We start from the raw sequence: 9,982 nt of genomic DNA, 5'->3' as shown, positions 1-9,982 counted from the left end.
AATCCAAAATAACAAAGTGTGGAGCTGGATGAACACAGCAGGCCAAGCAGCATCTCAGGAGCACAAAAGCTGACATTTCAGGCCTAGACCCTTCATCAGAGAGGGGGATGGGAGAGGGAAGTGGAATAAATAGGGAGAGGGGGGGAATGCGGACCGAAGATGGAGAGAAAACAAGATAGGTAGAGAGGAGAGTACAGGTGAGGAGGGAGGGAGGGGATAGGTCAGTCCAGGGAAGACGGACAAGTCAAGGAGGCAGGATGAGGTGGTCGGTCGGAAATGGAGGTGTGGCTTGAGGTGGGAGGAAGGGATGGGTGAGAGGAACAACAGGTTAGGGAGGCGGAGACAGGCTGGGCTGGTTTTGTGATGCAGTAGCGGGAGGGGAAGAACTGGGCTGGTTTTGGGATGCAGTTGGGGAGGGGGAGATTTTGAAGCTTGTGAAGTCCACATTGATACCATTGGGTTGCAGGGTTCCCAAGCGGATGAGGAGTTGCTGTCCTTGCAACCTTCGGGTGGCATTATTGTGGCACTGCAGGAGGCCCATGATGGGCATGTCGTCTAAGGAATGGGAGGGGGAGTTAAAATGGTTCGCGACTGGGAGGTGCAGTTGTTTGTTGCGAACCGAGCGGAGGTGTTCTGCAAAGCGGTCCCCAAGCCTCCGCTTGGTTTCCTCAATGCAGAGCGGGTCAGGAGTGAGGGGGCAGGTCACTGTGAGGGGGGTCAGGACTGCAGGGGCAACTCACTCTGAGCGGGTCAGCACGGAGGGGTAGGTCGCTGTGAGTGGGTCAGGACTGCAGAGAGAAGTCGCTGTGAGCTGGTCAGGACTGCAGGGGCTAGTCACTGTGAGCGGGTCAGGACTGCAGGGGCGAGTCAGTGTGAGCGGGTCAGGTCGCTGCGAGAGGGTCAGGATGGAGGGGGCAATTCGCTGTGAGCATCCCATTTCACTCTGTCACGGCATCCCATTTCACTCTGTCACGGCATCCCATTTCACTCCATCACTGCATCCCATTTCCCACAGCCACTGCATCCCATTTCACTCAGTCACTGCATCCATGCTGCGTGGTCCATGCTGTGTATAAATGTGGCATAAAATCCTTACTTGGAAGTTCATTTCCTCTTGTAATAACATGTGGCATCATTAGCATCCTTAATCACTTGCATTTAATCGGAAAGCCTGGTCCAAACACCAGATAACATGACAGTCCTAACAGAATGCATTTTCCAATGCTTTAAACATATAGTCATGTGTGTCTCAGTGAATAAAAATCCTCCTCATTTTACCCCAATTATATCTCATAATAAAGGGAGTATGTCTGAAAGTCGTCTCATCCGAAGGAAAACAGACTTGCTCCAGGAAAGCTGCTAAAATATATCAAGAAAAATATATATGAAATGATTCTAGAAATTTCTGCAACACAAAGATCAAAGGAAACAATAGTTTGATGAACACACTGTTAAGTGTTGCACTTACACATCACATTTTGGAAAACAAACCACACTGATTTTCTACTTCATAAAAAAAATTGTTCCAAGTCTTCATTATGCAGCACTGCAGTGAACTGAAAAGGTGTAGACTTTTAACCTGCATAGAAAGCATGTGCAGAAGTTAAAACAAAAAAAAAGCCACTTCTGTCCTAAAAAGACAATATTATATTACAAAAGGCCAGGGAAGTTGGAGAATGCAGCATCATGCTTCCTGCAGAGATCAAGTTTTGTCTGTGTTGTAAAAAACAAAAGAACTGTGGGCACTGTAAATCAGCAACAAAAGCAGAAGTTGCTGGAAAAGCTCAGCAGGTCTGGCAGCATCAGTGAAGAGTGAGATCTGAGGAAGGGTCACAGGATGCGAAACATTAACTCTGACATTGTCGACGTCATAGTGAGTTATGTCTATTGCTTCAGCAAAATCGAACCAACTCTGAATGAAAATCAATGCTGAAGAAATATCCAAAACATCTGCTGTCCCCGTTGTGGCTTCCTCTACATTGGGGAAACAATGCAGAGGCTTGGGGACCGCTTTTCAGAACACCTACGCTCAGTTTGCAATAAACAACTGCACCTCCCAGTCACGAACCATTTCAACTCCCCCTCCCATTCCTGAGAGGACACGTCCAACCTGGGCCTCCTGCAGTGCCATAATGACGCCACCCGAAGGTTGCAGGAACAGCAACTCATATTCTGCTTGGGAACCCTGCAGCCCAATGGTATCAGTGTGGATTTCACAAGCTTCCAAATCTCCTGTCCTCCCACTGCATCCCGAAACCAGCCCAGCTCGTCCCCGCCTCCCTAACCTATTCTTCCTCTCACCCATCCCCCCTCCCACCTCATGCCGCACCCCTATTTCCCCTCATCCCGCTCCCTTGACCTGTCCCGCCTCCCCAGACTGACCTATCCCCTCCCTGCCTCCCTACCCATACTCTCCTCTCCACCTACCTTCTCCTCCATCCTTCTTCCATCCGCCTCCCCCTCTCTCCCTATTTAATCCAGAACCCGCACCCCCTCCCCATTTTCTGAAGGTGGTTCTCGGCCCGAAACATCAGCTTTTGTGCTCCTAAGATGATGCTTGGCCTGCTGTCTTCGTCCAATTCCACACGGTGTTATCTCGCATTCTCCAGCATCTGCAGTTCCCATTATCTCTCCAAAACAAAGGCTGCTGTCTTTCAAAACCCAATCTCAGATTTTGCAGATAGTCCTTACCCTGAAAAAATACCAAATATGTATAAAGAGGAAAACTGGAGGTGAAACCATTCAAAAAATTTTCATTAGCATAATAAATGTTCAAACTGTAAAAGCAGGTTAAGCACCTGTATATAAGGAAACTTTAAACAGACACTTACAGCCAACAAATGAGAGAAATATCCATTTCTTGCTGGATTACCAATTTTGCTGTTGGGAAAATAGGCCTAGGCTTAGCAATGTACATTCAAACAAGATAGCCCCCTCTCAGAACTCAACACTCACAGTCGTAGAGTTCTGTTTTCACAGGTTGGCGTATAATAGCATCAAGCACAATACACCAAATCTTCTTTGGTACCTTTTCCTTCCATAAAACTGCTTTTAGTAGATGCGCACTGAATTCATTTTATGCACGTTGAACAGTTGCTAAGTTCAAGAGGCCAGTTCCAGCACTTCGACTTGCATCTGCTTCATCATCAAAACAGAACAAAATAAAGACCCACTCTTTGTAAGTCAAGTTTTCCATTTTTAGTGACAAGGTGAAGTGCAAGAACTGCTCACTTGATGTTAAAATCTCCTAAATATGTACCTATATATTTCAATTCTGTGAAATATGTGGAATGAGTTCGAGAGAAGGATTAATTTTCTTGTGCTGGGAGAGAGCTGGGACAGATAAAATCGGTTGAATGGCCTCCTCCCATGCTAAAAATGTCCATAACTGTTCTTGGCCCTGCTAAATTGAAGTGGCCATCCTTTCATTATGACTGTGAGACGCAGCATGTTACGATAGATGGCACAATGAAGAAATCCTTTGTTATTAATGAATTTTTCAGCACTAGGCATTCTTCCGAAGTCAAATGTTCGACATATGCCTGTTGCACTGACTTGGTTCCAAACAGTTATAATGTGGAGGTGCTGGTGTTGGACGAGGATGGACAAAGTCAGAGCTCACATGACATCAGGTTATAATCTGACAGGTTTATTTGAAATCACACAAGCTTTCGGAGTGCAGTCCCTTCATCAGGTGCGGTCAGGGAGGAAAACACACAGTCACACAATTGATAAGCAGACAGATCAAAACATCATACAACTGGTGTGAGTGGAGTGTCAGATAATAAGTCTTCATCCAGGATGTTTGTTTGTTTGCAGATATTTTGTTGAAGAAACACACAACTTGTAGTTGCAGTCAGTGTGGTATCTTATAAATTCTTGCTTTTGAAATAAAGGTGAAAACTCGAAGACAGATTCTGAACACAAGCCTCTAAACTACAAGTCAGAGTCTGACCTGAGATGTCACCTTTTGTACATTCCTGTTGCGCTGCCTGATTATCATGACAACACAGCACTGACATGGACTTTATAAACGCTTTACTTGCCTCTAACACTCTTGGTCACCTGTATAGAGTTATTATCTGACACTCCACTCACGCCAATTCTATGATCTTTTGATCTCTCTGCTTATAAGCTCTCTCTCTCTGTGGTCACCTCACTAACTGCACCTGATGAAGGGGCTGCACTCCAAAAGCCTTTGAGATTTCAAATGAACCTGTTGGACTATAAGCTGGTGTCATGTGACTTCTGACTTCAAACACTTGTAGAATGTGTTTTCAATCCTACCGTGACTTGACAATAAGTCAACTTCTTAAAATTTATAAAATGAGAATGTCAAGTGAAGTATGTCTTACCTTGAGCATTTAAAAAAGGAAATATTACAACCATAGTATAGTCAGACAGTAAAGACAGAAGGAATGATTGAATCGACTGTGTCTGACACCACACAATTAATCTCCCTGATGGAAGAAAGGTTGGCTGTGTTCTCTTTCTTCAGGAACATCCAGCTAATACCACCTTACCACTGCTTGTTTTATTCATCTGGTGTTCCATCTAATTCCTTGCAGTCTTGGTCAAACCTTCATGTAATTTATTTAAATTTTCAATGAAATAAATTTAACTTTATATTCCACAATTTTAACATTTCCTTTTAAGGTTTGAACGGTTCAGTTCGTACAGTGCACATGTTGTGTTAATAATTGGAGAAGATGGTGGAAAAATCAAGATATATTGACAAGTAAACAAATGGCTAACTTCTGTTTCCTTGTCAGTAATGCCTTTTGAACAGAACATAAAGTTGCGCAACTACGTAGCGATAACAACTTAAAACTGGGAAGACCACTTTGTGGTCCCCACACCAATCTCTACTCACTACCTACTGATTGCATTACTCCGCCTTGGCAACAATGTAATATTACGCTTGTCTCTGCACAACCTTGGCATCTTGTTTATCCCATGATGAACGTCCAACAACACATTCATGCAATCCCTAAAGCTGTCTCTTTACATCTTTTCAATTCTGCCTACCTGTCTCTTGTCTTGGCTCATTAGCAGTGAAACCTTCATCTGGAACTACTTCACTTCTGGACCTGACAATTCCAATGCATTCCCTGTTGGAGTCCCACATTTGCCCATTGAAAACTTGACGTCGTCTAAAACTCCACTGCCCGAGTCTCACCTTGAACCAAATCCTATTCTCTGTACTTTCTACCTGACTGACACTATTAACGTAATTTTATTAAATTCTCATTTTTGTTTCCAAATCGTTCCTTGGCTATGCCTCCGGCTATTTTGGTAATCTCCACCAGTCCAACCATACTTCAGGATATCTGCACTCGTCTAATTATGTCCTCTTGCCCACTCCTGATTTCAAACGGCCCACTACTAGTTGCCAAACATTTAATTGTGTCGGCTTCAAACCCAACAAGAGACTTCCTGCACCTTCAGCGAGCAAACTCACATCCAGAACCTCAACCCGAGCAACAAATCTTCTCAAAACTCGCTAACTTCCTACACATCTTAGCCTCTGTACGTTTCCTCTTTTAAGGCACTTTTTAAAACAATCCTCTTTCATCAAGCTCTTGATCGTCAAAACTAAGAACTTAATAAGGCTCAGTTGTATTCTGGGATCGTAAATACTCCTTTCAGACACCTTCAAAGTTTCCCTCCATTAAAGAGATTTTATAAGTGGTTGAAGTCGTTGCCAAGCAGAGGGGGACGAATTGGGGAGTTACTTCAAAGAGCTATGATATGCCAAACGACCTCCTTCCACACTGGCCAACTCTGATTCTACAAAAACAAAAATGATTTTCAGACTTGGGAAGATCCCTCAAAAATGTCACAAGTAACCAGCTTATGGGCAGAGTCGAGCTGCTGAGATGATAGACCAGGATTTAGGGGTACCAGGAGTGATAATATGCTGAACACAATCAAATTTTGAGTTTGTAGAATGATGTGGTCTTCATCATTTTTGACACTTTGACCATTTTCCTTCCTTTCCACAGAACAAGTCAAATAGCGGCAGCACAATGTTGCATGGACGCTCGAGCCTGCTCCACCGTCAATGATGATTGTGGCTGGTCTTCCACATCAATTAAACTTTTGCTCATATCTCGTCCTCTGCTCAAAACATCGATCTATTCACGTGCAGTATCCCTCTCGCTAACTTAATGAGAATTCATTCCAATCACTGAACTCCGAACGCAGACCCACCCCAGGTCAAAAAATTCAGCCGAGATCAGGAACTGATCTCGCCTGTATGGCTGAGCTGGCTTTTAAAAAGTTTGCCAGTGAGAGAGTCTCAGTGAGAAACATTCATTAAAAAAAATAATTGCATGGATTGCTCTCCAATCCTAAACTCTATTCAAATTCAGTTGGCTGAACGGTTGGTTTTTGATGCAGACTGATGCCCTGCAGAGAGGGCTCAATTGCCATACCAGTGAGCTTACCACAAAGGGTCTTCGCCTCAACCGCTCTACTTGACTGAGGCGTGGTCATCTTCAGGTTAAATCATAACCAGTTGTCTCTCTCCAAGGAGTCGCCAAATGGCGTGCTAAGACTTTACCTTTAACCCTGATAACATGGCAACAAGCAGATAACTCAGCTGATGTCACTGACTAATAAAATCCTCAATTATACTGATATTCATGTTGTGATATCATCAGAAGGCATGCTCAACTAAGTTTTAATTTGCAAATTAAGTTAACAACCATTCAATCAATATTACTGAAGTCCTCATATTACTGATCGTCTCCAAACAACATTGTGGTTACATCTGTTCATAAGTGAAGTGTAATGTAATTGCACTTACTGTGGTTTTATCAATGTGATCCTGCAATGAGTCAATAAGCAGGTCACCCACAGGTTGCCAATCAGTGTGGACCCCCTCAGCTGTTATCACATGAGCCTCAAGATCATCCAGAGCTTTCTGCAGTTCTTGAAGTTTCTCCAACGCCTTTTCCACCTGTTTCTGCCAGTTGCTTGCACGGGTTTTCAATTGCTCCCAATTTTCCTTCACTTCTGTTGACTGTTTGCGGACAGCTTTGGCAATTCTCTGGGCTCTCTCTTCCGGGGTAGGTTCTGGAAATATGAAATGCAAATAATTTATCAACTATTCATGATTTTGATCGATAGAGTTTCTTTCGAAACCCCTTTCCTTTAAAAGGTCTCTCTGGACTTTCTCCTGAAATTGGGATATATATTATAAGACTGAAGCACATCAATGATAAATTCTGTAATCAGCTAGCAGGTCGTCGAGTCATTAACAGATAATCACAGAGAACAAATACAAAGCCAAATAAAATTCCGCAGATATTTGAAATTTGTCACTACCAAGGAAGCTTTAAAAAAGGAAAAGGATTACTGACTAAATGGGTACAATTCTCAACAAAAGATTTGAAAAATCCTTTCAGTGTATCTTTCGTCGCTATGAGACAAACATCCAACACAAACCAACTTTCATCTTTCAGGACTGGCAAGTTAGAATGATAAACCCAAAGTCTACCCTGCACAGTTCTCTCTAGAACTCACTTAGAGGTTGTTAAGAGATGTGGAGATACCAAAGTGCGCAGCTGGATGAACACAGCAGGCCAAGCAGCATCTTAGGAGCACCAAAACTGACATGTTGGGCCGAGACCTTTCATCAGAAAAGGGGGAGGGGGAGAGAGTTCTGAAATAAATAGCGAGAGAGGGGGAGGCGGATCAAAGATGGATAGAGGAGAAGTTAGGTGGAGAGGAGACAGACAACTTAAAGAGGTGGGGATGGAGCCAGTCGAGGTGAGTGTAGGTGGGGAGGTAGGGAGGGGATAGGTCAGTCCGGGGAGGACGAACAGGTCTCGGGGGCGGGAAGAGGTTAGGAGGTAGGAAATGGGGGTGGGGTTTGAGGTTGCAGGACGGGATAGGTGGGCTGGTTTTGGATGCAGCCGAGGGGAGTGTGCAGCGGATCAGGGAGTCACCTGAGGGTGGTGGGAAAAACGTCTTTGGTGGTGGGGTCGGATTGCAGATGGCAGAAGGGTCGGAGGACGAAGCATTGAATCCGGAGGTCGGTGGGGTGGTACGCGAGGGCAAGGAGGGCACTGTTTTGGTAGTTATTATGGGGAGCGAGTGTGAGGGATGAGGTGTGGGAAATGCGGGTGACACGGTCGAGGGCGTTTTTGACCACTGAGGAGGGGGAAGTTCCGGTCCTTGAACAACCCTCAACAGTTTCTCTTTCAATTCCTCCCACTTCCAACAGACAAACGGGGTGGCCAGGGTAGCCACATGGGCCCAAGCGATGCCTGCCTCTTTGGAGGTTACATGGAACGCTCCCTCTTCCGTACCTACACTGGCCCTCAACCTCACCTCTTCCTCCGTTACATCGATGGCCGTATCGGCACCGCTCGTGTTGCCACAAGGGGCTCGAACAGTTCATCCACTTCACCAACACCTTCCTCCCGAACTTGAAGTTAACCTGGACAATCTCTGATACCTCTCTCTCCATCCTGGACCACTCTATTTCCAACCACTGAGAAACAAATATCCATTTCAACTCCACCAATTCCCACAGCTACCAAGATTACACCTCCTCCCACCATATTCCTGCAACAATTCATCCCCTATTCCCCATTCCTTTGCCTCTGCATCTGCGCTCCCAGGATGAGGTATTCTATTCCCGTATATCTCAGATGTCCTCATTTTTCAAGGACCACAACTTGCCCCGCTCTGTGGTTGATAACGCCCTCGACCGTGTCTCCAGCATTTCCTGCAACAAATCCCTCTCACCCCACCCCGCAACAACAACCAAAACAAAGTCTCCCTCGTCCGAACGTACCACCCCACCAAACTCCGGATACAACGCATCATCCTTCAAAACTTTCAGATTCTCTGGGAGGCTACGGAGGAGGTGGCGGAGCCTTTGGCCTTGATCTTTGAATCCTCATCGTCTACAGGTTTAGTACCAGAAGGCTGGAGGGTTGCAAATGTTGTGCCCTTGTTCAAAGAGGGCAGTAGAGATGACCCAGGTAATTATAAACCCAGTGAGCCTTCCGTCTGTTGCAGGAAAAGTTTTGGAAAGGATTATAAGAGATAGGATTTATAATCATCGAACAAGCACCAATTTGATGGGAGACAGTCAACATGGATTTGTCAAGGGCAGGTCGTGTCTCACAAGCCTCTGAGTAATTTTGGAAGGTGACCAAGCACGTGGATGAGGGTCGGGCAGTTGACGTGGTGGACATGGACTTCAGTGAAGCCTTCGATAAGGTTCCACATGGTAGGCTATTGGAGAAAACATGGAGACATGGGATTGAGGGAGATTTAGCAGGTTGGATTAGAAACTGGCTTTGGCTAAGGAGGCAACCAGTGGTGGTTGATAGAAAATATTCAGCCTGGAGTCTGGTTACTACTGATTTGTCTCAAGGATCTGTTTTGGGACCACTGCTGTTTGTCATTTTTATAAATGACTTGGACGGAGGCATTGGTAGATCGGTTAGTAAGTTTGCAGATGACACTCAAGTCGGTGTAGTGGTGGACAATGTGGAAGAATGTTGCAGGTGACAGGTAGACTTGGATGAACTGCAGAATTGGGCGGAAAGGTGGCAGATGGACTTCAATGCGGATAAATGTGAGGTGATTCACTTTGGGATGAATAATAGGAAGGCAGAATATTGGGTCAATGGAAAGATTCTTGGTAGTGTTGCTGTGCAGAGGGTGTCCATCTATGTCGATCCCTGAAAATTGCCATCCAGGTTGATAGTGCTGTGAAGAAGGCTTGCGGTGTTTTAGGTTTTACTGGCAGTGGGATTGAGATCCAGAGCAACTGTCCAAAAAGCTGGTGCGGTCTCATTTGGAATATTGCGTACAGTTCTGGTCGCCCCATCACAGGAAGGACGTGGAAGCAGTGGAAAAGGTGCAGAGGAGATGTTGCCTGGTCCGGAGCGAAGGTCTTCTGAAGAAAGGCTGAGGGACTTGGGTCTGTACTCATTGGAGAGAAGGTGGTTCAGAG

General features: G+C 45.2%; 1 protein-coding gene across 1 annotated transcript in view; it reads right to left on the bottom strand.

Moving 5' to 3' along the window:
* Positions 1 to 1,135: 1,135 nt before the first annotated feature.
* Positions 1,136 to 9,982, bottom strand: part of LOC132207892 (utrophin-like) — a 31,684-nt gene continuing 22,837 nt past the window's right edge. Inside the window, exons 3-4 of the mRNA XM_059643728.1 lie at positions 6,812 to 7,080; positions 1,136 to 2,692 (exon numbers count right to left, since the gene is read on the bottom strand). Coding sequence (XP_059499711.1) covers positions 2,546 to 2,692; positions 6,812 to 7,080 — 416 coding nt within the window. The 3' untranslated portion in view covers positions 1,136 to 2,545. The remainder of the gene's footprint in view (positions 2,693 to 6,811; positions 7,081 to 9,982) is intronic.

Source organism: Stegostoma tigrinum, unplaced genomic scaffold (assembly GCF_030684315.1).
Source record: "Stegostoma tigrinum isolate sSteTig4 unplaced genomic scaffold, sSteTig4.hap1 scaffold_197, whole genome shotgun sequence".
NCBI classification, from domain to species: Eukaryota; Metazoa; Chordata; class Chondrichthyes; order Orectolobiformes; family Stegostomatidae; genus Stegostoma; species Stegostoma tigrinum.
The sequence above is the reverse complement of the archived record's forward strand: the minus strand, read 5'-3'. Positions and strand labels throughout refer to the sequence as shown.